Source organism: Eimeria maxima, genomic scaffold, assembly GCF_000499605.1.
Source record: "Eimeria maxima Weybridge genomic scaffold, Emw_scaff435, whole genome shotgun sequence".
Lineage (NCBI taxonomy): Eukaryota > Apicomplexa > Conoidasida > Eucoccidiorida > Eimeriidae > Eimeria > Eimeria maxima.
In genome coordinates, this window is record NW_013566502.1 from 1 (window position 1) to 27,690 (window position 27,690).

Genomic DNA, 27,690 nt, shown 5'->3' on the forward strand with positions numbered 1-27,690 from the left:
TATATATATATATATATATATATATATGGCATGTGCATGTGCATGTGCTTCTGTATGTATGTATGTGTGTGTGTGTGTGTGTGTGTGTGTGTGTGTGTGTGTGTGTGTGCCCGGGGGTGTTGGGGAGAGGGATGGGTTGGTTGTTGTGTGGGTGCTTATGTGTGTGGTTGCGTGCATATGCGTTGCCTTTGACAAGTTGCATCACACGCATAAATGTGGAGGAAATAATGCACACGGAATGCTGGGGTTTCTCAGTAAAGGGGCTGTCTCCAGAGAATAGTACACCTCAGAGGTGTAGTGCTTTGGGACTGCGTTCGCAGGTACAAGAGCTGAAGGAGATGACGGATCGCATATCATATTTGGAAACCGAAGGTCGCGAACTCACACGGCAACTGAGCACGCTTGAGGCGCGCATTAAGGCCTACCAGGTGAACAGGATTTCAACGGCAGGAGTAGCAACAAAGTCAGGGGCAGCTACCGACGAAGCTGCAACAGCTACAGTTGGAATAGCAGCACCAGCAGCAGCACCATGCTAGCTGCTCCCTGTCTCCCTTGAATGAAATTGCAACTGATTGCCATTATTTGCTTGTGCCACGCGTTTCAGCTGATAAATGGCCACTCCTCTTATTGTCTGTTTCTTTCTCCTCACCTTTTTATCTATATTCTTGCTGCAGGATAGCCAAAAGGACCTTGCGAAGCTTGAGGAGGAGAAGCACACGCTGAGTCGGGAGTGCGCCTCATTGCAGGAGTTGATTAAAAAGTTGACACTGCAGGTCAGCGCGCAGGACTCACAGAAGCTGTCGGAGCTGGCACACGACTTGGTGACGCTGAAGGAAAAGGAAGAGGAAATCAAGTCTTTGAAGCGTGCACTGAGCAAGAAGGAGAAGCTTCTTGAGTCATTGAATGCAACACTTACTTCGCAGCCCTTTCCGGCAACTTTGGAATCGCTGCGTGGAGCAGAGGTTGCCAGTAGACAAGCTACTCCCCGCGGTTCCTTTGGCCACATGTTCAGTTCCGCATCCAGCCCCCGGAGGACTTCCGTGAAGCATCTGCTCGCTACCCCCCAGTTTCCCTCTTCAGAACCTGGCCTTTCTCTGGCAACGGAATTGCAACTCACTAAACTACCCAGTGTGACGCGAAGGTATTTCTTTCCAGCCTCGCAGCTGTCTTCCCTTAGCATTTCTTTTTACCAATTGGATCAATGAATCTGACCAACTTGAGCAACCAACCGGATACTTAGTAGTTGCTCCACACCTATCATCAGAACAGACTGCCCTGTAGAACGTACTACTGTAACCGGCTGAGCCACTCTGTAGTGCCTAGCCTTAAGGAACATCTGTTATCCGGGGCTTCTACTAACAGTAGCAGCTGCTGATGTTAGCAACGTGTGTATGCTCTACTGTTGGTGCTACGTATGGTGTGCACTGCAAGATTTGAGGCTGGACATGTGCTTTTCAGGCTGGTGGAGGTGCAAGAGAAACTGGGGACCACATTGGCAGAGCTCGAGACTTTGCGGAAGTCCAATGAATCGCTTAGGACTGAGCTAGAAAACATCCGTATGGAACTGGAAGACAAAGAAGCAGCGGCACAGCAACAGCTACAGGTATGAAGGAACACGAGGATCGTTGCGTCGGGTATTGCCTGTGTTTCTATGCGAACTGATGAAACACTTCTCAGGAGTGATTCGGCAACAGCATAGCTTCCAAATTGAGCTGTGGTGCTGGATGTGGGGCAGCAACCTATAGTGTAGGTCACGCACGGCCTCCATCCTGCTTGCTGCTGTATTATTGCTGAGGTACTGGTGCTGAGGTACTGAGTCTGGACTGCTACAGGAGCGCGCGCGCGAGCTCGCTGCTGCCCGGGAGCAGCTAGAACAGAAGACGACGGCCCTGCAGCGAACAACGGAGGCCTTGGCAGCAACTAAAGGCGACCTTAACGCTTCAACTGCGGCCCTCTATTTAACAGCGGCAGACAACGAGTACCTGCAGGCAAACAATGAACGGCTTCATACCGAAGTGGCGGAGGCCAGACAGATGCTGCGAGAAGCCCAGGTGGGGTCATCTTGGTTATGCAAGCAATTTGTCAATTACAACCACACATCAACATACACAAACAGAGACAAAGACACAGACACAGACACGCACACAGACAGACAAACAGACAGACAGACAAACAGGCAGACAGACAGACAGACACGCACACACGCACACACGCACAGACACACACACACACACACACACACACACACACACACACACACACACACACACACACACACACACACACACACACCGAAGTAAGTAATCAGGTAGGAAGAAAAGGCGAACGTAAGTGTATACGGACTGCTAATATGAGTTGGCCCGTCACGCCAGCAACCCTTGCTGCTGCTGCGTCCTACTCGCTCGCCTGCGTGTCGTTGCCTTGGTTTTCTTTTGACGCACAGGAACGGCACGCAGATGCGTTGGCTGCGATGGCTTCACCAGATGTTGTAAATGATCTGGGAGAGAGAGTTGCACAGCTTGTTCGAGAGCTGCAAGACAGGGCTTCGCTGTTGGACCAGGCAGAGGTGGGCGTGCGCTTGCTTGTATGTACGTATCGACGTGTAAATCATTCGAACTAGAGAAGGCATGAATGATCTTTTATCCATAGCGTAACGTCACCGCTGAATGCACACGGGCGCAGTTGAACCCAAGACGTTTAGTTGATGCTTGTATATCCACAAAGTGAGGACATACGTAGTTGCTTCCGGCAGCGCTTGTCTTTTGAACCTGTTAAGAGCAGGGCAGAAGTGGTTTGCCTCTCTGGTGAAAGGTTGGTGCCTTTGCTGTGTTTTACCATAGCTTTGCACCGCACACGACTTACGAGAGCGCAAAGCTGGTGCCGAGGGTTTGAGGTGTGCAGAAGCGGCGAGCAGAGTTGGAGGCACAACTGGCGCAGATGCAGAGCAGCGTGGAAGCGAATATGCAGCAGATTGAGGATTTGTCTTCGCACGTGAAAAGGCTGGAGGGAAAGCTAGCTGCAACAAATAACGTGGCAAGCGCCCTGGGAGCCGCGAGCAAGTAAGCCGGTAGAGCACCGATAAGTTTTCAGTATCTGCTCAATGCAGCTGCCGTTGCAGCAACCAGTGTTGTTGCTCCAGCAACCAGTGTTGCTGCTCCAGCAACCAGTGTTGCTGCTCCGTCAAACATCATGTCACGGCAGAAACGCATATTGGGCACCCCAAACCACCTGTCGATATTCTCTCTGACTGCGCATGTCCCACACCAGGTGCTAGCGATTAGGGATTGTCGTTCCCAGTAATACTAAGACGTGTAGTGCAGCATGAAGAGAGGTACCCGTCTTCGGGTTAGAGGGTCCGTGGTTTGCCATTATAATGCACGGGCGTTCTATTTTTATGTACTCAATGCAGTGACATCCAGCGTGTTAATGCGAGAGAATTTGCCGTACTGTGCTGCACGCCGCAGCAAACTTGCCGAGTTGGTGAGGAGCGGATATGTAAGTGGGGTGGACAGCCAGGAGGCCGAGAGGCGACGAGAGGAGCTCTTGGACTTGGTGAGGCAGGGCGTTCACGTTTTGCTTTCGTGGGAAGCGGAAGTGCTCTCACTGCTGCTGCTGGGCGAGCGGGCGTTTTCCCCAGCTGGAGCTCACTTTTGCTGCACTTGCCGCAGCTTCTGCTCCTTTCCCTGTAGGTGCTGCTGGGTGCAGCGCCTGCCGCTGTGCGGCATGGGCAAGCTTCTTAAAGACTTTGTTTCCTGCTGTTGTTGGCTTTTGCAACTTGCAGTTGGAACAGGAGCGCCTCCATGCCGAAGCCCTAGCTGACAGTATACAGCAGCAGGACTCGATAGAGGTGGAGCAACGAGAGTTCCAGGCGACTGCTGAGGGGCTGCAGCAGCAGCTGCGAGAGCAGGTGCTGTGCCTTCAGCAGCAGTTGAAGCAGCAGGAGAAGGAAGCTAGAGAGATGCGGGAGGACCTATATCAACAAGTCGAAATGACAGACAAAGCCAAAGAGGAGGTGCAAAAAGAACTACGCGCAGCCCACGACACGCTGCGTGAGCTGAGGAAGCAGCTGCAGGAGACAGTGAATCAGAAGGATGAGCTGAAGTTGGCCGCATCCAGGATGAGCCGCCAAAGGGAAGAAACCCAGGTGGCGCTGCAGGCACAAGAACGCAAACTGCAGCAGGTGCAGGAAAAAGTGCAGGAACTCCTGCAGCAGATCGACGGGTATGTCAGCAAGGAAGCAGCATATATAGCCGAGGGAGAGGCTCTGCGGGGGAACATAGGGCAGCTGGAACTTTCGGTGCAAGCAGCCAAGGAGGAGACGGAGCGGCAGCTAGCTGAGAAGGAACAGGACATGAAACAGCTGGAGAAGGCGCAGCAGACAGCCATGGCTGTTCTGCAGCAGCAGATTGAACAGCTTGAGGCAGAAAGAGCACAAGCTTTAGCGAATACCACCCAGGATGAAACGGCAGTCCTGGGGCACGAGTACGAGGCTCTAAAAGAGACAGTCAGCAGCCTGAGAGAGCAGAACGCCAACTTACTGGGGCAACTGCAGCTGCAACAGCAGACGCGCATTGCGCAGGAAGAGGAGCAGCAGCAGTGGCACCACAAGTATGAAGCCTTACGCGCTAGTTTGGGAGATGCTCAGGACAGGTACAGACAACTTGAGCTGCTACTGGAGCGGAGCTACATGGAGTCCCACAAGTCGCTTCAGGAGGCACAGCAGCAGCTGCAGCAGATGTTGCTGAAAGATAGCCAGTGCCGTGAGCCTCAGTTAAAGGAGCACCTGCACCAGCCCGAGATGGGCTGCCAGGAGCTACAAATGGAAGTTTCAGGGCTGAGAGCGCGGCATGCAACCGCCCCGCAGCCCTCTTTTGAGGTGTTGGAGCAGCAGGAAGAGGTTATAGGGGGCGATGAGATGCGCTTCCACCGACAGGTGGAGATGCGGGAAGCAGAGGCCTCGCAGATGGCCCAAGAGGCACACAAACCACTTCAGCAGCTCCTCTCCTCCCTTCGCGAGCAACGGCAGCAGTTCGAGGAAGCGGCTGACAGACAGAAACTCCTCATAGCCGCAAATGAACGCATGCGCAAGGAAAACCAACAACTCAAGGTGAGGCGCATGGAGAGGGAATGACTATTTTTACGGAAATTAGCTTTATTATATCGGTGTTGGCAGTGGACGTGGAACTGTATGCAACGCCTGTGATGGGTATTTGGGGCTGGTGGTGATTGCAGCAAAACCCCTCTATGCGTATGTCTGGACGGTGAGCTTTTGGTGCTTCCTGTGTTCCTACGTTCCCGTGCTCACCTTGGTAATGTTGTTTCTGCTACATGTCTAGGCGGAATTAGAAGAGTTGAGGAGCTTGGTTTTGACCGATAAGCGGGATGGGGCCGCCACCACTGTGCTGGAGGTGGTGCAACGACAGCTGCACCAATTGGCTACTGCGTTTGACGCCTTTAAGACCGAGGCGCAGCAGCTTGCTGAGTTAAAGGGATCCGTGGGAGGTCCTACTCACGTCTTCAACGTGTCCTACCCTCCCTTTGTCATTCCAATGGTCAATGTCCACGAGAGCAGAGACGGTCACGACAAGACTATCAATATTTCAGGTGCGGCGCGCCATGCACATAGCCCAAACGCAGACCAGATAGGAACGGCACAAAGGCAGTCTCCACTATGACTCCATTTACGGAGACTGTATCTGCAGCCTAAGGGTTACTGGGCCTATGAGACAGAAACAATACCTAAAGCGTGGGTAGCATAAGTATACGGCAGGTTTAATCACAAAGAAGCTGCACCAAGCAACTGAGATTGAAAATAAGGAGAAATACACACGAGCCGTACCAATTCTCTTCAAGGCACAAAATAAATCGATGCTTCATCAGCGAACAGTGACCATATGAATAAAATGTGGTATTATGAGTTACGAGACTAATTCCGGCGCAAACTGCAACATCCCCGGGCCCTGTGCCTATCCGCTATTTGACCTTCTGGCGTTTCGAGTGTTTGCTGTTTTTGCATCAGCTTTCATGTTTCTGAGTAATCCTTACCATTTGTATTTGTTTGTGTTTCATTTTCCTCGTCCAGAATGCAGTATTATGTTTTCTGTTTCCCCCTCCCTACCTCGTTTTGATCGTTCTTTTTTGTGCGTATTGAGTGAAGAGTTTGTGGCTTTGCCTGTTGTGCGTCTTCGTTAAAACAAAGACAGGAAGCTGCACAACGGGCGACAATAATAGTGTTAGCCCTTTGTGCAGCTTCCTTGAAGGTTGAATTTATCACTTTGGCGTGCATTTTGTGCTTGTTTGTGTTTGTCGACCAAAGGCGTGCTTGACGTGCGTGCTGCCTCCACTGGAGTAGTTTCAAGCGGCGGATTTGGGGGCATCTTAGGACCTCGGGCACCCCTCCCGGCGCTACAGGGCAGCCGCTTCCGCGACTGGGTTTCGCGGTGGTGCGACCGAGGCTGCTGCTCCGCAAACGACGGGGTCGTGAACGTGCCCATGTGCTGCCAAGGGGGAGACTGCACCGCAGATGCTCCAGCAGACAGCTGGCGCACGCATACGCAAGTCTTCAAACCCATGTGAGCTAGCACATCTGGCTACTAGCTTAGTTGCTTTTGCATCAGCAAAAGCAACTAATGTTGCTTTTGCTGAAGCGTCTCATGTTCCCCTTCCTCCCGTTAGTACCACTACTGCGTGTGCTCATGTAGCAGCGGCAGTGGCTCCGCCACTGTCGCTGCTACATGTGCACACTCTGCTTATTCTGCTGCTGTTGCTGCGTCCACTGCAAGAGCTGCTGCTGCTGATGGGGGAAGGGTTGGCAGGGATGCCAGTGTAGCGTTTGTGGCAGGTTGTGTACGTGACAGAAGTACGCTGGCCTTTTTGAGTCTTCGCACCACAAGTATTTCTGCGTCTTTCACAGGGCAAAGGAAGAAGTGCAGGCATTGCGACTGTGCGTAGGCCCGTCGGGAATGGCCCCCCGGCTAGAGGGGCCTTTCCAGCTGTCTGAGATGATGGACGTTCGTCCAAAGGAGGCGCACCCATCTAGCAACAGCAAAAGCAACAACAACCTTGCGCCGGCTGCGGCGTACTGAACAGCCACCCAGCGCCAGCACTAACGTACGGGCTGCGCTTTGAGGTGTCAACTGCTGTAGTAGTAGTAGTGACAGCGGGACTCGGGGACAACAGCACCTCACAATCTGCTGTCGCTTAAGCAGTATCACATAGTGTATAGCAACAACGCAACAAGAAAATGTCAGACCGCATGAACAGAAGGCTGGGGGCGAGCTCAACGAAGGCGTCGAAGTAGACGGAGCTGACCAGCGAGGCCACAGTAGCTTCAGCAGACTACCAAGGCGCCTTGTTCTCATGTGTCTCACCTCGTTTTCTACTGTTCTTCGTTAGTGGCATTTGTCTGTCGTCTTTTCGCTATCTGTGTATGTCCTTGTATGTCTCGCTTTTTGCTCATGTCCGCTTCTGCGTCTTTCCTCCGTCCTTGAGTCACGTGTTCGTGGTGTATCTTTGGTTGGCATGTGACGGCTTCAAAGTATTTCTTTCCTTGAGGTTCCTTGCTTGTCGCCGCCGTTGCAGTGTCTAGTTTACACAGCGACGTGCCACAGAAGCAGTCTTTCGGCAGAGCCGCAACCCGATTACTTCAATATATCCGCTTTTCCCCTTCACCAATGAGAACACAAAGGTGTCTAGAAACCTACGTAGGACAGGAATACAGAGGCGTTTTGATGTAATTGCCGTTTACGTGTAAATAGAGGTAGTTCGCCGGCTTGCACCATGTGAGTTGTACAAACAGAAAAGTAACTTCTACCGAGTAGATTTAGTTGTTCCACCCTCTGCTCCCAGACGGTCAGAGCTCTGCGGGTCTGTTTTGGGAGGTGGCCGCCTTGGTTTAGAGTCTAGGAATTTGAAATGTGGTGTTTAATGCCAGAGTTCACTGTTTGCCTATTGAAGTTTAGGACTCCCTGTGGCTCAATGTTCAACTGGAGCAGATAGCATACTCTACCTCAGAAGCAACAAAGGCTAGCGGTGCCGCTACCTTGCACTTATGCTGCACTACGGGGGTTCGGGGACTGATATTACGGGGTAGCTTCCCGCCTGCTCCTAAAGGTCAACAGTAGACGAAAGCAAGATGAACTACGGACCGATGATACACAAGCGGAGAGCAACGGTGCGGTAGTTTCCAGGCGAACTATCTGCAGACGCACCCATACAGATAAGAGGGAGAAAGAACATACTGGAGAGAAAGGCCTGGGCAATGATGGAGGTAGAATACACTGTGGACATGTGTACGAATAGAGACAGTATGCACTGCAAAGCTGGGGACGACGACAACAGACAGACAGAGCAGGCATTATACGATGGGGGAAACGAGTAATACGGACATACACATGCTAACCAGGGGCAACCACTTTCTGTTAGCCTAGCGCCAGTTGCGCATCGATATGCTCGGTCTTCTTCACCGTTTGGTTAAGTGTTAAGTGTGCTTTTTCTTAAAGAGTCGTGTGTGTAGGATCTTCGACCCTGTGTGTGTGTGTGTGTGGAGTCCATCCGTCTAATTTTCGGACTTTAATGGTCTCCTACAGTTGTTAACAGTGTTGTAGGTGTTTATTAGTTGAATTTGCCATCGCGACTGCTTGTCTCTTCATTGCTGCAATTGTGTCTCCGGCATCTTCCTCGTGTTGCTGCCTCCTCCTTTGTGTTGGAGCCTTGCGCCCCCCGGGGAAAGGGAATGGATGCGAATTGAGCACTTCCTCGCATTATTCCGTGTAGAGATCTAACTTTTGCCCACTTACCCTTTCTTTCCATTGTGTCTTGAGGGAAAGCAGCAGCGCAACCGGTGGAACTGGGGTGGCCTTGCCTGGTCACCATGGGGAGAGGGGGTGGACCGGCACTTCCCTGCTTGTTTCTTCCCCAAAATATTAAATGTATATTTAAATTTGCATAAAAACAAGGTGTAGCCGCTCTAGTGCTCTTGCAAAGGCCTGGCACACTCAGACACTACATCCCCCACGCGCAGCTCCCCGTCTCTCGAGGCATCGAAGCAAGGGGAGGAGCCTCCAGTGGTCCTAGGCCGCAGTGCATCCTGGAAGCGCCGATCAACGTCAGTCTTTTGTTGTTTTGCCAAGTACTTGGTTTTACTTTTCTGACCATAAGAACAACTTTCGCTTTGCTTAACAACAACGGGCTACACGTGAGGCAGCATTTACCCCGCGTATCCGTAGCTCCGATGAGCAGACACACTCCTCCTGTCTGCTTCTGTGGACGGGAGTTTCTGCTTGTCGGTTATCTGACTTTTTCTGTTCCTACAATACTGCAGCGTCGGAAGTGAAACACTTTCTCCCCTCAAATTGCCTCATTTTTGGGTCCCAGCGCAGCCTCCTCTCCCCCGCCTACACCCCTGTGTCATCCCCTCGATTGACGCAGGGCGGGCGTGCCTCTCCCTCCCCGCCTCCTCTATCGCACCTTCTTACCTCAGGTTGCCTGTTATGTTTTTGGGGTCCCCTGTCTCCCTGCAATCGGCAAGGGACAGGAAATCATGATGTCTTTTTTTGTTTTCAGTGTCTCGTTTTTTAAGGCTCTAGTACGCAGTCGCGGGGGGAAAGGACTCGAGATCCTGACCGCTGTCGTATGAACGGCCAACAATCGAGTGGCGTCTCCAGCCCGGAAAACACCTCTACCACATTCTGCAGAAGTGGTTTTTATAATAAGGAAGGGGGCTTGTGGCGGCAGCTGAAGGGAAGGTACCTTTGGGTCTGTCTCGTGTCCACCTGCCCACTGACACATAAGCAGCAGCAGCAGCAGCGACGACATCAGCTGTCCTCACCGGCAGCAGAAGCAGCAGCAGCAGCAGCAGCGCATTGACTTTGTGTAGAGACGTCTGAGCTCCACACCGCCCTCACGGGTGTTTCCGCAGATCCCAGCGCACCAGCGGGCAGCACAACTCATACCTTGCCTCCTCCATCATCTTCTATTCATTCTCCCGGTCTCTCCGTGTCACCTCTCTTCCAAGGAAGCAGTCAGTAGGGGCTGTTTCTGCAGGTTAGCGGCTCTTACTGCCCGCAGTTGGCTTTTATTGCAGAAGCAGCAGTTCATAGGTTTTTATTAGGAGGGACAAGCACACTGTCAACTAGCAGGCACAACGTACTGCGCTGCCTTTCTGGGTCACAGCAGCATTCCTACTTGGAAGAGCAGAACAGCAACACTAGAAACAGCAGTTGTAGCAGCCGTGTCAGCAGCAGCACCAGCGGCGCGGGAGGTGAGGGGACAGATTTTGGGGACGAAGTTTTTTAGCGCTAGGCAGTCTTTGTCTCATTGTTGGCGAGCGCTTTGACAGCAGCAGCGACACAGGGAAAGTCCGGTTTCTTCTGCTGCATTATCTATGCTTTATCGTCTCTCTGGCGAGTCTTCCGGAAGTTTTTGCAGCTAGTGTCCCTAGGACTGGTGGCACCCTTGATCGGTGCCGGTTTTGATTTTGTGCCTGTTGCTGGGTTCAGCAGCAAGGCTCTCCCAGAGGCACGTGTGTGCACTCTCGAGTCAACTTTACAACTTTGCCAGCGAGATGGAGAGTTTTAAGCACGTCTTCCTAATTCCCTCGGATGGGGAGTTAGCTCCCACAGACGGAGGCTTGCACACAGCAGCCTGGGGTGAATGCACAGCGGGAGAGGCTAACGGCACCAGCCGCAGCAGCAGCAGCGGCACAACCACAAGCAGCACACTTGCTGCTGCCGCCGCAGCAATGGTGTCCTGCGGGGTCGGGGAGGAGGCCAATGAGCAGCGCCTCTTAGGGGGAGGCGTCCAGACAGCGACGGAACAAGTAGCAGCAGCAGCAGCAGCAGCAGCTGCTGCTGCTGCTGTAGCAGCAACAAGAACAGAGGGAGGCCCTCTTGTTTGCAGCGGGGGGGAGCAAGGACTGGCAGTGGAAGCTCCACGCTCGCTCCGACTACCGGACGTAGAGGAGCTACTGCTCTCTCGACCTGCAGGAGTGCAGCCGCAGGTGCAGCAGCAGGTGCAACAGCAGGTGCAGCAGCAGGTGCAGCGACAGCAGCAGGAGGTGCTTCTCGAGCAGCTGCTGCAGCAGACAGCAGACCAGCAAGGCCAGCATTGCCACAAGGAGGGAGTGCAGAATCAGCAGCAGCCCCTAGCTGCAGCTGTCCTTTCCAGGAGTAATTCGGGCCAGCAGCACGGGATGGGGAGACGTGCGCATGCAGACGGGTTGGGTTCTTCGAAGCATTCATCGGGCCGAGGGCGTCAGGGGGAGAAGAACGGGACGGGAAACAGAGGGCAGACAGTAACAAATGGGGAAGCCGAAAGCCACTTGGCCCTGCAGACGGCTCTGGTCACGATGCTCCACCTACAGGCTCAGGGGGGATTGCAGCGTAAACCTGTCTTCCCTAAAAGGTTCGTCCACACGCGCAAACCGTAGACCCCAGTTTCCTTGCGTATGCATAGCCTGTGGGGGTGATGCTTGGACACACGTATTTACAATCCCCATGTGATACACACCACCACGTGTAGTAATCGACACCTACATATTATTGTGTGTCTATGTTTACATGGACGTACGCTGCATACGTTCACGCGTGCAAATTGCAGATACGTGGTGCTTGTCGATGCAGCGTTACGTACGACGAGTGCATGAGAGCCCTGCACATACCGTGCGTTCTTTATAGTGTGTATTACATTGCACATGCGCAATCACACGAATTTGCTGCTCTCATCTACCTTGCCACCTAGTGGCGCAGCGCCGTGTGTCCCCTTAGTTTGTTTCTACGTTGTTGAATACCTCCCTAGCTGTCTCCACAAACCGCTGACTCGCTTTCACGGGTCCTTTTTACGGGTCGTTTTTCGGACGTCGTTACCCTTCCGTGTGTCCGTACTTTTGCCATGTCCTGCATCTCGAAATACAGGACAGCCAACGAATGCTGGGCAAAATGGAAATGCAGGACACACATTTCCATTTTGCCCAGTATTCGTTGGCTGTACTATATTTCAAGTATGCGTGCGTATTTGCTTGGTTGGCATGAATGTGTGCATGTATACATGCATTCGTGGCGATTACGGTGTGCATTTATAATAAAGGTGTGGATATTACCTACTGATGCAGTTTATGGCATACGTATCCCCGCTACGTGTGGTTGTAGCCCACGTTTTTTTACGTAATGTTCGCATGTATTGCTTGTCACCTAAGGCGTCCTAAATGTACGTAGAGTATGGGAGTAGTGAGTGCAACATTGAGACGGACCACAGGACCTTCTTGCGTTCAGAGATAGCTTTGCCCCCTTGCAGTGCTGGACTGCGTATGTGGCTTTGTCTGCTGAGCATTGTAGCAAATTTCTAGCCGCATAGTCAGCTAGGTAACTTCTTCTTCTCACTGCTTATGTATGCTTCGTTTTCTTTAAGGAATTTGATGTGTCTGAGTTTCTTGCGACTGGGTGCCTGCCCCAACCGGGAGAGCTGCAACTACGCGCATACTATGGGGGAGTTGCAGAAGAAGCTGGAGCTGAGGAAGACGTCTCTGTGCAAGTATTGGCTCAAGGGGAAGTGCGAGAACGAGGATTGCAACTTCGCACACGGCGAGCACGAGCTCCAGTCGACTGTGGGCGTCTTCAAGACCACCATTTGCAAGTACTGGAGACAGGGGTGCTGCTACAGCGGAGAGTTGTGCAGACACGCTCATGGAGACGCAGACCTACGGCCTGAGAAGTAAGGTAGTGAGGTAGTGAGGTTGTAGTAGTAGTATGGAAGCCAGTTTGGGGGTTCAGGTAGTCTATCTCACCTATTTGCGTTTGTCGTGAGCCGTGTGTTTGTGGTTACCGGGCTTCCCTCCATTGAGGAAAGCCATTTATGTCCTTGTACACGTGCATCTCGCTGCGTACGCCAAGTCGACGGTCGTCGGTTCTTTCATCCATATAATCCATGTGATTTGCATGAGTGTGACACTCGTGGTCATTCTTACTCTGCGTTGCACTGTGTGCTACAATATTCGGAACTGTATGTTAGCCTTCACTAGTGTGCTGCCTCTGGTCCTCCTGCATGGCTTCTTCACTCCTTCCGTTTGTTTGCACGGGGGTGAGTGTGGGGTGGGCGTCGGGAGTGCTGTTCTTTGCAGCCTGCCGCCGCACTTGGAGAGGAAGAAGCAGCTGCAACAGCAGTGTAGGCTGTCGGGCCGTAACGGGTCGCAGCGTAAGGACCGAGCGGCAGCAGCGGCAGCAGCGGCAGCAGCGGCGGCAGCGGTAGCAGCTGGCTCGGCAACTGCTGGCGCGACAGCAACTGGCGCGACAGCAACTGGCGCAACAGCAACTTGTGCTACAACAACTGGCGCGACGGCAGGTGGAGCGGCAGCGGCAGGAGCGGCAGCAAGTAGCGTAGCCGCAACAGGCGCAGTTGCAACAGGAGCACCAGCGGGGAGCGCCACAGGAGGCGATGGGGAGCCCCTCGGGGATGGCGGGGAGAGGGTGAAGGAGCCCACAGAGGCCACCCTGGATCGCTTGCGACAGGTCATATGCGGCGGTATACTTTCCGAAGCGCGATCAAGCATAGCGGCCTCTTCTTTAGATTCACTGTTAGCAGAGGTGAACACCTTAAAACGCTGGGATACCCAGGGCTCAACTAGTTCCGACCTGTCGACCGATATTTTGCAGTCGTCTGCATCTGAGTCGCCACGCTGCTCGCCTGCTAGCAGTAGCAACGGCCTCTGCTCTGCATCCCTATGGAATCTATCTCCTGAGCATAACCTTTGCGCACCCTCCTCCACCACAGCACCAACAGCCTCAGGGGCAGCAGCAGCGGCGCTACCAGAAGGGAAACTGGCCCCAGCACCAGCAATAGGAGTGTTGGTGGGGAGGGGTAGGGGATGTGGCCCCATGCAGCAAGGTGGAGAGCAGGGTTCTGGCCCCTGCTTGTCGCGGTGTACAGAGAATCCATTCTCATTCGACAGCTCGGAACTGGCAGGAGCGGAGGCGGTGATGCAGTCCGAACGCAATTTTTTTCAAAGTCCGAGGCGCAGCACAGAGCCAGCGTTTAAGACGGAGGCCCTAGCCGACATACAGCAGGCCTTGGGGGCGTACATGAAGTCGTACTCTTCTGTGCAGCTACAGACCTCCCTGTCTGGGGGACCATCGGTAGGGCTGTCTGCGCCTCCAGGCCTTGAGGAGATGCACGCCGGGAGGGAAGGAGGGTTTGCAGAGGCAGCACACTGCCGCCTCTCAACGAGCCGGCGCGATTCCGACGAGCTGGAGGACAGCAACATGGAGCTGTGGCAATGCAAGGAAAATGACCTTTTTTCGTTGTCTTCGCGAACGACTGCCCTAGGAGGCAGCGGCGCAGAGGAAGCAGACAACAGCTGGTCAGCAGCAGCTTGGTGAAGGGTACAAAAGGTGCAGTAGGCTGTTAGCAGCGGTGACCTGCTGAAGCATACCTGCAGCCCGCGTGTTTTATTCGGGATCCATAGGAGATGCTGCAGCGACGCAGTGCGACGAATCTAAAATATCGAAATTATGTTTTGAATTTCGACTCAGGCTCTTCCTATAGACGCATGCAGTACATGCATGCATATGTGCGTACATACTATGTATATATGCATATATAAAAAATATGTAAAACCTATTGTGTATGTTTTATCTGTGGCGTATGCAGCTCCTAAATTTGCAGCTCTTGTAACCATTTTTCGATTTTTCTCCTTGTGGAGCACCGAGGTTTACATAGGAGCAGCAAGGGGTGGCGTTGCGTAGCCTTCCACTGCCAATCCGGTACGAGCGCATGACCTCGCTTCATTCTGCCAGTTTAATAATTCAAGATTTACCCGGCAGTTCTGCGCCCTCAGGTTGGCCATTGCGCGCCTTGGCACCTTTGTTTTGTCTTAAGGCCTTGCGCAGAGTTTTGATATATTTTGTACGGTGAGGTGCGAGCCGAGTGAGGCAGGTGGATTGTAGGGGTTGAATGAGGGGAGAACATATCAAATGAAGAGCTAATATGGAGGCAGCGCATCTGTCTCACACCTGAGGTGGGACGACGACGGGCTGAGCAAGACTTTGATTTTCAGGGGCCTTCAGTATTATTCGCGACCTCCTGTTTTTGTGGGCCATTAGGCGCCGTCTTATGTATGTAGTATTTTGCCTATACACTATATGTTCTTGTGTATATGGGTATGTAGATGAGTTTGAGTAAACGTGTAAGTATACGAATGGACTAATATGTGCATTCGTATACATTCGTGTACGCGTGGGCTTATGTGAAGGTTAATACATCAGAAAAGTGCCTCCCGAGAGAGGGTGGTGGCTAAAGAGTTTGCAGACAGCTGCCAGGAGGGCTTAAACTCTATTGGCAGCAGCCGTGCATGTCTGCCACAATCTGGTGTCGGATGAAGTTTAGTAGAAGTGTAGGGGATACTGCTATTGGGATGTAGCAGATCTCGCTGTGTACTTCGTTCGGCGAGGATCGGTGTGTGTACACCGCAGTCGCCTTGAGAATATAATGAGTCATCTAGAGAGAGCTAGCAGCTGGTTTTTTTTTTTTTGGGAGGGGTGGGGTTGCGGAGGATGGTATATAGGGATGGCTGCAGTTCCAGAGGCTGACGTTCTGAGCGTGATTTTTTTTTTATTTTCCCCGTTCGTTGGAGGATGCAATGGGGCAAAGTGTACTGACTCAGAGGCCGCTGAAGGCTTTTTGTAGCATGAACGCAGAATACAGATATTATGCGTTGGCGCATTGATAGCATTGACGCATTGATAGCATTGATACTAGTAGGTACAGTAGGATGGGTTTGTTAGTGAGACAGCAGAACATCTGACTCAGATTGTGTGGTGTGCCTATCCGCCCCAGTATGTGCTGAGGCGTCCAGCAAGTAAAGGAAAGGGTGCGCTCCTTCGCAGCGTCTATGTGTGCTGGTAGTTGGCTTAAATGGACCACAGAGGGGCCAACTGGATGTAGAAAGTTTTGTTAGCCTCTGCGGCATTCTACAATTTCTGGCCCTGAGGCTCGAGGCTGTTTCTGCCTCGCAGAGCCGAAGTTGGTGTCAAAAGATGCATCTAACCAGCGTGTATGCACGGCTTTTGCTGTGTCAGTGCTGGTGCTTACAACAGGGAGAGGCACTCGAATGCCTTTCAAAGCATCACGACATTACACTGAAGTATCCTTCCTACTTTCGTTCTGACTCCGCTCTCGTTGTTGCACAGCTCGCTGTGCCCTGCGCAGTTCCTGGGTCCCCCGGTGGACGATCTGCGACGAATCAAGAGGAGGTAAACATCAGATGGATCAAAAGACGCACGTGGAACTAGAGGTAAGAAACTTGAGAAACAGAGCATGAAGTTGAGAGCAGAGAATGCTGCCTATACATAGTCTGGAGGTACACGAACGTACGCCTTTAAGCACGTTGTCGAAACTGTCCCGGGCGTTGAACAGAGTCATTTCCAGCACTCCTTTCTGTGGTAGCTGCAGCAAATGCAACAGAGGATCCTCGCTGCTAGCTGCCGCTGCAACAGCCGCAGCAGTCTCAATTTCTGTATGCGGTTCACACATGTGCTGCTCCTCCAGGCCTGCTTTCTGCCGGTACGGTCCCTGCTGGGGGTTCAGCGCTGCGTTTGCATGCACAGAATTATCAAAACTCAAAAACCAAAAATATTCAATTTTGTTGACTGCCTACTCACTTATTAGTATTGCCCACGTCCCATCAGTTGAAGGGTTGTTCCGTAGAGTCTCAACAAAACACACCTTCGGGGGAAAGAAGCAAAGGAGGAGTACAATAGAATTTTTTCTTTACAGAAACACAAAGAACGGCGACAGTAATGCACCAAATAGCGGCAGGTGAGGGTTACTTAATGATCAGCGTCTAAGCAATGTTGCAGTACCTTTTTGCTCATCCAGAAAATTAATAATCCTAAAAGCCGTCTCAGTGTCTGTCTCCCGCAAGTCGATCCTGCCGCTTGTGATGTACGGAATCTTGACACAAAAGGCAACAGCAGCACCAGCAAAAGCAGCAACATCAGCACCGACGACAGCAACCGCAGAGGCACCCGCGGTATCAGAAGAATTTGTAGCCCCAGCATGAGAAGCTATATGTTGTCGTGTTCAACGAACACGGATAAGGAGCAGAAGCCACAACAGCAGCGACAGCCATAACAGTGGCAGCATCAACAGCATAAGTAACGACAGCAGTAGCAGCATCAGCTGCTGCAGCGTAGCATATGGCGCTCTTTCCTCTCGACGTGGCTAAACGCCGTCTGCACGAACCAGGATGCGGCTGAGTTTCTTGACCCATTCGTTGGGGTCCGTTTCTCCTTCCTTCGTTATTTCGCTGAGAGTATCGCTGCACCTTTCTCGCTGAAGGGAGAACAGAGCAAATCAGACAGTGGCTATTCACGCACTACGGCTACTGCATGCTAACAACCATCCTATGCAAATGTTGAATACACCGAAACAACCAATTTTTATCCGCAGAAAGCGCTACAATCGTTGGAGGCACAGACAAACTGGGAGACGTCCACGAACACGGAAAATGTAACATAATTGGGCACATAAACTCTGAAGTCCGTAGGATCAAGGAAAGAGCAAGTGCAAAAGAACGCCACCTTCTTGGTATATTTGTTGCTTACGAGGTCGGGTTTGATATAAAGAAACGAGGTCAGTACACGAACTTTCAGAGGGGTCGAGAGCAGCACGAATCGGGGGCGGAGATAGGCGATGAGATTCTCATCAAGCAGTTTCGCTGCGTGGCAGGAGGACCAGTTGTCTTTGATGCAGCCCAAGTATGAGACATATCGAGCGCTAAGCGCATGTGACTTGTTGCTATCTATTTCCGAGGAGCTTCCTCTTTCACCATTTACCTCGGCAGTGCTGCCGCCCCCCGCTGAAACGTTCTGCACGTTCGATCGGGTTTCTGCATGAATCTGGCCTCTGCTGGAGTCTGTATAAACGCTGCCTGATGAATCCAAAGAGCTGCGAGGCTGCAGCAGCCCTTCTTCTTTCATAGTGAGTTTCACGTTGAACGAGTTCACATCCTAGTAGGAAAGCGGGTCGATTAAGAGACAAGATGGCTTCCCCAGGCAACTGTATACTTCTATTTTCATGTAGGAGCCTTCACTCGTAAACTTAAGGCCCTATACAGCGACGCTTGTGGCACTTTCCCCGCGGACAGCAGATCGACTGATGCGGCGATCGCATGCAATCCAGGAGCTCTGTCCGTACACCTAGCAAAACCAATGAAACAACTTCAAAATCGAGGGTAAATTGCCCTTGGAAACGATGTTTTATCTCATTCACTTGAATAGAAAGAAGGGTAAGTGCCTCTTACCGAGCTCTATCACTAGTATTTGAATAACGGACACGGCACACCGTAACCCCAGCCTCTTCCGCCCGAAGCACGCCTGTGCGATATCTCGACTACTTTCACAAACCCTGGTCTTCTTGCATATATTACTGTATTGGTATTAAGGAATTGTTCAATGCTTCAGAGGTAGCCATGCGGGGGCCTGTTCGTGCTTCACTAGACTGCACTGTTCCAAAGTAATGAGCAACGAACAAGACGAACAATTAACGCAACACAGCTGCACTTCCCCCCTCTGCTACGGTTGTAATGTAATAGCAGCAACAGCAATGACAGAAACATCACGCCAGCTGGTTGCCGCCTCGGCAAAGCCGTCTGCTCTGCACGTGTTCGTGCCCGCGTCGTGGCCTACACTTGCAATTGTCGAGGCAATACGCGTCGATGTGAATATGCGCTAATGAAAATGACATGTGTTGTTCGTTTAATGCGAAAAATACATATGGGAAAGCATCTCACGAAGCGTGAGCTCTATGCAATCCCTTCCAATGTGAGGTTGAACGATGCCAGCACCCACCCACCTCAGTGCCCAGTGGCAGCTGAAGAAGAGAAATCCTAAGGAACTTGTGCCGCTTCTGCTGTAGCTGCTGCAGCAGCTGATGTCACTGCTGCCGTCGCGGCTGCTGCCGAAGGGGCGGATGTAAGAAGAACCCTTAAATGCAACAATGCGTGCACTTCTGTGCTGTGGGGAACATGCACTAACCAAAGCAGCACTTCGAATTACTGAAAGCAAACTAAAGGCAAACTTGCCGCAAGATTATGTGCAAAAACAACACACAGGCCTACACACATCTTCATGCCCGCTGAAGGCTACCCAGCACACACCCTAGGCCTTGCATACACTCATGGAGACACGTTCATATATCTACTCATATTCATATAATTTATATAAACACACATAATACATATTAGCAAATTGGCTTATCTTCACATATTCGCCGCTCACCAAACGCCTCTACTTTTGTGCACGTCGTACATATATCCGCATACACCCTACACGCAAAGCATACAAGCATCCCTCGATGCAGGTATGCATATTGCATTTTACGTAGGGAAGGGTGCTAAGAGGCAGCCATCGTATGGGGCTTCCCGCAGCAATTTCACTACGTCTGTCTCCCCAGATGGGTGTCTTTTGGTATCAAGATCACACGACAACCCAACATATGTGCAAACTGTATATTCATTATATACACCCCCAAAGCGCTTAGCCCTGGCCGTGTGAGAGATGGGAGCAGCAGCCGCAACTCTGCAGCAGTTGCGAGAGCAGCTGCTGAAGGTTCTGTAGCAGCTGTTTCGTTTCCCTGCTTGACGGCGCTGCTGCGAGGAGGTGAAGCCGAAAAATGCGGGTTTAGGTTTCTCCTTCCGCTTGTGCATGTTTAAGAAGACGCAAGAAAATATGTTCTGTCATTGCCACAGAGCAGAGTCAGAATGCCGCCAAGTCCTTTCTGTCCAGTAAAGTACAAGTCGCCAGAGAACCAGCTACCCTTTAAGAAGCCTTTCTCTCCGCTGCTGCTGCGGCTGCTGCTGCTGCTGATGCTGCGGTCGCTGGTGGTGCTTCTACCGTGTTCAACAGCAGCAGCTAGTTCAGGATGTCTTCGGGAGCAAATGATGAATTCAGTGTAGCAGCAAGCCTTCCTTTGGAGAAGATGCTGCAAAGATTTTCCCGTTGTTTTGGGCTCAGCTGCAGCCGCTGCTGCACCTGCAGATCGCCCATAAGAATAAGATCTGTTGCAGTTGTTGTGTTCGCAGCAAGGAGGTTTCCTCTCTACAGAACCACCAGGCCACTGCGTCAGAGTAAATGAAGCTGCAGATGCTGTTGCTCGCAAAAAACCTGCTGCTGCGACTGCTGCTGCATATTCTGCAGCAGCATTTGCTGCTGCTGCCAAAATCCAGTGTTGGTACTGTTGTTGCTGCTGCTGGTGCTGCTCCCAGGAGACGTCCCCTCGAAGTCTCCAACCATGAGTGCTTGTGCGGCCACCGTGGTAGCACCACCCGCTGGTCCCGTGTCAGTGAGCGAGCTATTGGTTAGAGGGCTGAGGGAGGAGAAGGGGCCCACCACAGCTGCTGCTGCTGCTGTTGCTGTTGCTGTTGCATCCTGATGCACCCCCTGCTGTGCATCCAGTTGGCAATTCTGCTGTTGCGGTTGCCCCTGCTGCGAGCCCCTGAAGGAGACTGGCTGGAATTGGGGAGGCAGCACGTCATACAACCCACATATCTGCACCAGAAAAAGCACATTCCTAGCTTTTACCGCTGCACGCTTATTCCTCCAGGCTGCTCGGTGCATGCAGTTTCCAGGCCACCAATGTAACGGAATAGGGTTATGTTTGATCAGACGTTTTTCTGATGCTTGTGCTTCTGAACCCTTCGAAGCTAAGCGACACAAACTAGCCTAAACCCTAAATCCTAACCCCTAAATCCTAAACCCAAAACCCACCTGCGCCAGCTGGAAGAGCTGCTTAGTAGTGGCGCATCGGACCCCAGCCACTGCCGAAGCCCTCTTGCGAAGATGAGGGAAGACGCGGAGCTGCCTGTACACCACAGAGAGCCCCACGTAGCAACAACGCCATCACTCTTCTAGATGTTCCACGGTGCTTCGCTAGCTGCCAGATGGGGGATGAATCCTCTATGCGTGCCGACATGCAATGTCCTAAAGCCTAAAGCCTACGCCCTCATCTCAAACATATCCTAGACCCAATAGAGCCCCCTCCCTTCAGGGTGTGCCCCTTACACACCCTAAACCCTCCCCCCCACCATAAACAATTGCCCTCTGAAACTGTAAAGTCTTCCCCACCTGGAAATTCTGCTTTTAATTATGGCCCGCCCCTTATCCCCAAGCTTGAAGAGTCCCTGGGCCCTGAATTGCTGCCATTGTGCCTCTGTGAGCCGGAGCAGAGATGGGCATGGGCTGCTGTCTTCGCTTTGAGGCAAACAAACAGGCAGTTCCCCTCCGCATGCAAACGGGGTCCCCACATTTGCAGCCGCTGCTGCAGCTGCTGCAGCAGCTGCAGCAGCTGCTGTTTCTTCTACTTTGGGCGAACGCGATCCAGACGGTGGAGACGAGTCTTGGCCCAATTTCTGCGCTGCGTTGCTTCTGCTGCTGCTGTTGCTTGATGCTGGCTCATTGCCCACTCCCGACTCTGGCGGCACATGGGAGAGCTGCCCCGCCATCGTGCCATCCACTAAAGTGTGTATACCCACTCTTTGCTGCTGCTGCTGTTGCTGTTGATCAAGTACCAATGAGCCGCAGCAGCAGCAAGTGGGTGCATTGCCACACGCGCTGCAAGTTAATGTGGGCGACTCGCCGTGATGCAGCTGTTGCTGTTGCTGTTGCTGTTGTTGTTGTTGTTGTTGTTGTTGTTGCTGCTGCTGTGAGTTAGTAGCTGCTGTGGAGGGTGAACACGAAAAGTCATAGTATGAGGCTGGAGAGAGCTGCTGTTGCCGCTGCCGTTGCTGCTCCTCTGAGGCCAGCATCAGTGATTGGCCCCCCCGCCCATCACAAGACCACTGGTCACCGCGGCTAGCCTGCCAGTCATCGCAGTTCGCCTCCGCGGAAGGGGTGTTTGTCAGTACCTTCCGTTTGTCCAAGTGGAGCAGCATCGATTCCTGCTGCTCTTTTTGCTGCTGCTCTGCATGTGAGCCCCCGTAGCAGTTCTGCCCAGCTGCCGCGTCCGCCTCTGCCACATAGAAGCTGCCTGCAGTTTGTTGCTGCTGTTGTCGCGAGCAAATACAGGTCTGGCCGCCACAACAACCCCCGGGAGTTAACTGTTCCTGCCGTTGCTGCTGTTGCTGCTGCTCCTCCTGCTGTTCTTGGTGCTGATGCTGGTTCTGCTGATGCTGGTGCTGCTGCTGTTGACGCTGTGGCTGTTGGTGCTGCTGCTGTTGGTGCTGCTGGTGGTGGTGATGCTGTTGTCTTGGGGCCGCAAGGGGTTCTAGGAAGCGGCGTCGCCTTGAGCGGGTCCTCTTCTCCGTCATGATGAGAGCCGCTGCTTCTGCCTGTTGGCTCTCCAGTGACAAAGACTGTGTGGTGCCCTGGCCCTCAAGGACCGTCAGCTGTTGCTGCTGCTGGTTGGAAGGTGTATGCTGATCGATGTGCGTCGGCTGCATAGGAGAGGAGCATCCACTTGCGCAGGAGGACATCGGCAAGGGGGAGAGTTGTTCGAAGCGTTGCAGGTCGAGCGGCTGCTGCTGCCGTTGCCGCTGCTGCGGCTCGTGCCGCTGCTGCTGGACGTCGCGACACAAAGTGGGAGCGGCTGGCGAGGCAGCAGCAGCAGTTGCTGCTGAAGGAGCAGCACTAGCGCCAGTTGGAATTGCAGCAGTTTGTTCACCGTGGAGTAGTAGGTCTTCGTCCAGTCGTAGCAGATCATCTGCTGCCTCCATTCTGTGCTGTCTCAGTACTTCTGCTTCGAATGCACAGCAGCAGGTGCTGGTGCTGCTCCGGCAGCTGTACGCGCCGCTGCAGCGTTGCTGGCAGCAGTCTTGTGCAGCTGGTGGTGTGGCGGCTTCTACCTCTGCTGCACTACATGACGGGAGGGCCCGTAAGGTGCCTTCGCTGAAGTTGAGGGGACTGCGGGCGCTCGTCAGTCTCGCAGCATCGCAGATGAGGCTGCTTGGCAGCTGCAGCAGCAGGGTCCCCACGCCTGCTGCAGCAGGCCGCCTGTCGTGTCCAGGGGGTCCCCCCGTGCCGGTGCACCTCGCGGGGGGTCCCCAGCAGTCGCGAGGCACCCAACTATCCTCCGACGGGCCCCACAGCTGCGAGCGTCCGTTGTTATCTTCTGCTGCTAAGGGAACGGCCGCCTCCTGAAGCGCCAGACAGGGCATGCATGCACTACTAAACAAGCATTGCATCTCCTCGCTGGCACCCCCGGGCAGAGGACCCCACCCTTCGCAGTTGATGCTGCTGCTGCCGCTGCTGCTGCCGCCACAACTGCTGCTGCTGCAACTGCTGCCGCCGCCGCAATTGCTGCCGCCGCATCTGTTGTTGCCGCAACTGTTGTTGCCGCAACTGTTGTTGCCGCAACTATTGTTGCCGCAACTATTGTTGCCGCAACTATTGTTGCCGCAACTATTGTTGCCGCAACTGGTGTTGCCGCAACTGGTGTTGCCGCAACTGGTGTTGCCGCAACTGGTGTTGCCGCAGCTGGTGTTGCCGCAACTGCTGCTGACGCCGTAGTAGAAGCAGCAGCAGCAGCATGCCGAAGGGGACTCTGCCGGTGCAGCAGCGCAGCGCTGCAGCTCTGCTGGGGAACCGTGAGCTGCTGCTGCAGCTGCTGTTGCTGCAGCGGTTTCCAGCTCTTCCGACTTTGGGAGAGCAGCGGAAGAGAATGCAGCAGCAGCAGCAGGGGGAGGGGCGAAAAATGAAGGGGATGAGTCACACCGCAGCCGCAGCAGTTGAGCGTACGCAGCACACCGGCTGCAGGCAAGCTCCCCTGCTGCAGCTACGCAGCAGGACTGCTGCAGGAAGGGCTCCGTTCCCGACTCCTCGCAGCAGCTGCTGTTGCTGCTGGTGCAGCCGCAGCAACCTCCCGCTTGACAGGGGTCCATCACGCCTGAAGGGAGGCACGGGGGCGATTGCGGCAGCTGTGGGAGCATGCTGAGTTGTGCTGTATGCACACCCTACACTGCCGCTGCAGTATTTGCACCCCACAGAGCAGCACAGCCACAACAACCCGCCAGAGGACGAGGACTGCTGCAGTGCTGCTGCTGCTGCTGCTGCTGCTGCTGCTGCTGCTGCTGGGACAGGACGGGCCAGGTGGCAAGAGGCCGCCGTAGAGCCGCAAGCAGCAGCAGCCGAGTGTCTACCGTGTCATCAAATGGGGAGTTGAAGGAGAGAAAGCCCAGAACTTGAGGGTTTTTACTTCCGTTGTCTTGTCTGCAGAGGTGTGCAGCATGTGAGGGGCCCACAAGAAGCGGCTACAGCCGGTGTGGCTGTGCGCTTCATTAAAGGTGACAAACAGCAGGATCTGAATGCTTGCGATTGCAGCAGCAGCAGCTGCTGCTGCTTCTGGCACCGTGTACTTCCTTCGACTGCCCCTGTCGGCTGCGGCGCCCCCTCAAGAAGAGCACCAGCAGCAGCGGCGCACACACCCCAGCAGCGGGGTCTAAATCCAAGCCACCAATGATGTAGACAAGTCTAACACACGACGGGATCTATACACGACAAGGGGCGGCGAGGAGGAGAGAAATGGGGGCTAGCGCTGCCGCAGCAACAGCAGCAGCAGCACGACGCCCGGGTCGAGCAGCAGCAGCAGCAGGCTACTGCGGGGTGTGGAGGCACAGACACACGAGATAAATAAGACAATTTGACCCTTTCATCAATTAGAAATGATGTGTTTTAGCACCTGAGTGGAACGGACTGCTGCTCCTGCTGCTTGTGCTGCCTGCAACAACTCTAGCAGCACAGGCGCAGCGCAGCAGCAGCAGCAGCAAGTATCCTGCTGCAGCAGCAGAGGAAAAGGGAGCATCCAGAGAGCAGGCTGACCACTGTTTTCAGGACTAGAGGAAGGCAAAAAACCCAACAAAAACTCCTGGTGTGCTGCTGCACGCTGCCCAGCAGCAGCTGTTGCTGCTGCTGCTGCTGCGCCGCCCGTTGCGTGGCTGCTGCGGTGGCCGCGGCACTGCAGCAGCTGTGGGCGGCACTGCCTACAACGCGTTAAAGCAGCAAGCGATCAAAAAACACACAAGATTTACTCCTTTCGTAGTGGATTTGGCAGTTGGAAAGGCAAAGAAATACGCAAAAGTGCAAACGTCAAGGAGATACCCCCTCGCTGCTCGGCTCAGCAGTGCACCCAGGCTAGGGGGCCTGTTGCCGATACACTCTGTGGGGTCGCTTCCGGTCTGCTCGTCAATTGTTGCTTACACACTAAAATAAAATTGGTCTAATTGGACACAATTAATAGACTCACTATTATTATAGTTGCTGTGCAACTCACGCCGCACCCAGACAATTACAGATGCTGCAGCTGCCAAGGCAGCATCAGCAGTAGCAACAGCAACAGCAGCAGCAACAGCAACTTGCTGCCCAGCGCAGGGCCCCCCGAGGGTCTGCAGGGCCCCCTGAGCGCACGCTGAAGCAAATGCATGTACCGCATCGCTGAACAGACAAAAAATTGGAATGAAGTTTTTTAATGTTGTCTAGTAAAAGGCAGTTTCGCCTGCTCTTGCAGCTTGCTTCTGTATACACGCCTCAAAGCCCCTCAAGGCCCCAGGAGGCCGTCGTTGTTGCTTTTGAGGCCTTATACACTCACTGCAAGACTTACTCTTGAACTCTATGTATGATTGCCCTTTGGTTCCAACTGGTGCTCCTATTTTCGTCGGCCCTTTATTGTCATTCAAGTCTTACAGGACACCTACCATGCGGGTGCCTGAAGGGGAGTTCCATCGCCGCATATGCAGGGACAGAGACAACAGCAGCAACGGCCACAGAAGCAGCAGCAACAGGCAGCAGCTCCGAACTGTCACCGTTGTCCTAAGTATGTCCGTCTAGCTGAAGATCTGTCTCCGGGATGCCGACAATAGCGCAGCAGCTAGAGGAGGTGCGGCCGCCTCCGCAGAAGCAGGAGTTGCAGCAGGTGTCCGTACACAGTACAATCTCCCGGAGGCTTCCCAGTTCCTTTGAGCTATTTATCAGCGCTGCTGTGAGCGGGCTGGTTACAAAGACAGTCTGCGCCCCCATGGACCGTTTGAGGCTGCTGTACCAGGTACAGGGCATGCTGCAGCACAGCGCCCAGCAGCAGCAACAGCAGCATTCGCCGTCTCGTATAGCACTGCAACAGAGCAGCTGTTCTTGCGGAGTATCCCCTGGTGTTCAGCTGAACAGAAACTTGAATGAAGCGGTTGTATCTGGAAAAGACAGATGTGGTTTCACCTACAAAGGGGGTGGAAAAGACACCATCAGATACACAAAATACAGAGGCATCCTATCGGGTCTTCGGCTTGTCGTGGAAGAAGAAGGGCTTAAGGGTCTCTGGAGGGGCAACGGAGTCAACGCAGTCCGAGCTGCTGCTTGCTACGCCATCAAGTTCCCTGCAAACGATCTCGCGAAGCGAGCCCTCTCCAGCAGTAGCATCAACAACAACAACAACAGCAACAACAACAACAGCAACGGCAGCAGCCGTCCGAGCATGGGCTCTCTGTTGCTTTCAGGGGCCCTCGCTGGCTCGCTGCAGAAGACCCTATCTTATCCGTTGGATTTACTTTCCGTCAGAATTGCAGTTGGCATCAACGCAGATCAACTTGGGAAACATCACGAAACAGTAGCAGCAGTAGCAGCAGCTGCTGCACCTCCACCAAACAGCAGCAGCAGCGGCAGTGCCACCAATGGTCCCTATCCCAACAACAACCGCAGCGTGAGCGGCCTCACAATGAGCAGCAGCACTAAGAGCTGGAAGACCAACAAAGACAACAGCAACATCAACAGCAGCAGCAGAAAGGGTTACAATGGAGTAGTGGACTGTGCTCGCCGCGTGTGGCAGCTAGAGGGCCCGTCAGGATTCTTCAAAGGCTTTTCTGTGACCCTTCTGTCGGGAGTTCCGTACGTCATGCTGCAGATGTCCTTCTTCGACTTATCTCAAAGGTGCGTGCGCACCTGAAGATGTTGCGAGCCAGCGACGTGACACGCAGCTGATGACGCATAATGCACCAGCAGGCAGTCTAAACAGAGGCTAGCTAGCTAGGTGTGTGCACGGGGTAATTCGCTACGTACACCCATGTGAGCGGTCCTACGTTCGTTCGCTGCTGGCATTCTAGGGAGCAGGTCATGAAATCGCTAGCTAACCTGGCAGCGCCTACGCAAGTGCAGCAGCAGCTGCTGCTAGTGGGGGAACATTCATGTATACTGCTGTTGCGCTGCCGTGTGCCGCTGCAGGACTTTGGGTGATGCAGCGCAACGGCGAAGCGCTGGCGGATCTTGGCCCCTTGTGTTGCTCACCGCAGGCGTTTCAGGTGGGATTTGAACCAAAGCAGCAGCAGCAGCGGAGAGTGCGCTGTGTTCTGTAGTGGAATTCACGTGAGCAGTTGTCTGTCAAGGCAGCAGCAAATTGCACGCAGGCTTCTGTGACGATGTGGGTGTATGGTTAGTTGTCCAGGTGTATCGTTGGTATCCCGTGGCTTAAGAGCCGTTTCATCTCTTTTGCGCATGAAAATGCAATAGCAGGAGCAGCGATTGCGTCACCACCTGGCGGTGGAGGCTCATACGCAGCAGATTAAGCACAGGGGAGGCTGAAGGAGCAGATAGATTTCCCTTGTCTTCTGCTGCTCGCAGGCAGCGCTGCCAATATGGCGGCGCAGGCAATTGTTTTCCCCTTCGACACCGTCCGCAAACGGCTTATGAACGACGGCATAGACGGGCGCCCCAGGCTGTACAGGTGCGG

At 53.4% G+C, this 27,690-nt stretch overlaps 5 protein-coding genes across 5 annotated transcripts; 3 read left to right on the forward strand and 2 right to left on the reverse strand.

Moving 5' to 3' along the window:
- Nucleotides 1-320: 320 nt before the first annotated feature.
- EMWEY_00032940 (myosin heavy chain, putative) lies at nt 321-7,085 on the forward strand (the record flags this gene model as incomplete). The annotated part of the gene is made up of 11 exons (XM_013481817.1): nt 321-428; nt 675-1,141; nt 1,459-1,603; nt 1,833-2,051; nt 2,444-2,566; nt 2,902-3,059; nt 3,465-3,552; nt 3,782-5,107; nt 5,337-5,604; nt 6,317-6,572; nt 6,914-7,085. Coding segments are annotated over 11 exons (3,330 nt in total), but the record flags the coding sequence as incomplete, so codon positions are not given.
- Nucleotides 7,086-10,564: 3,479 nt separating this feature from the next.
- Nucleotides 10,565-14,369, forward strand: EMWEY_00032950 (hypothetical protein, conserved; the record flags this gene model as incomplete). The annotated part of the gene is made up of 3 exons (XM_013481818.1): nt 10,565-11,403; nt 12,406-12,708; nt 13,115-14,369. 3 exons carry the CDS (start codon nt 10,565-10,567, stop codon nt 14,367-14,369), a joined length of 2,397 nt encoding a protein of 798 aa, XP_013337272.1.
- Nucleotides 14,370-16,076: 1,707 nt separating this feature from the next.
- EMWEY_00032960 (hypothetical protein, conserved) lies at nt 16,077-17,969 on the reverse strand (the record flags this gene model as incomplete). Its single annotated transcript, XM_013481819.1, has 5 exons — nt 16,077-16,103; nt 16,363-16,577; nt 16,851-16,941; nt 17,233-17,322; nt 17,595-17,969. The coding sequence occupies 5 exons, from the start codon at nt 17,967-17,969 to the stop codon at nt 16,077-16,079; spliced, it is 798 nt and encodes a 265-aa protein (XP_013337273.1).
- A 2,142-nt stretch (nt 17,970-20,111) lies between these two features.
- EMWEY_00032970 (AT hook motif-containing protein, putative) lies at nt 20,112-23,911 on the reverse strand (the record flags this gene model as incomplete). Its single annotated transcript, XM_013481820.1, has 3 exons — nt 20,112-20,537; nt 20,757-20,850; nt 21,114-23,911. 3 exons carry the CDS (start codon nt 23,909-23,911, stop codon nt 20,112-20,114), a joined length of 3,318 nt encoding a protein of 1,105 aa, XP_013337274.1.
- A 1,913-nt stretch (nt 23,912-25,824) lies between these two features.
- Nucleotides 25,825-27,432, forward strand: EMWEY_00032980 (mitochondrial carrier domain-containing protein, putative; the record flags this gene model as incomplete). Its single annotated transcript, XM_013481821.1, has 3 exons — nt 25,825-26,894; nt 27,186-27,262; nt 27,398-27,432. The coding sequence occupies 3 exons, from the start codon at nt 25,825-25,827 to the stop codon at nt 27,430-27,432; spliced, it is 1,182 nt and encodes a 393-aa protein (XP_013337275.1).
- Between the last annotated feature and the right edge of the window lie 258 nt (nt 27,433-27,690).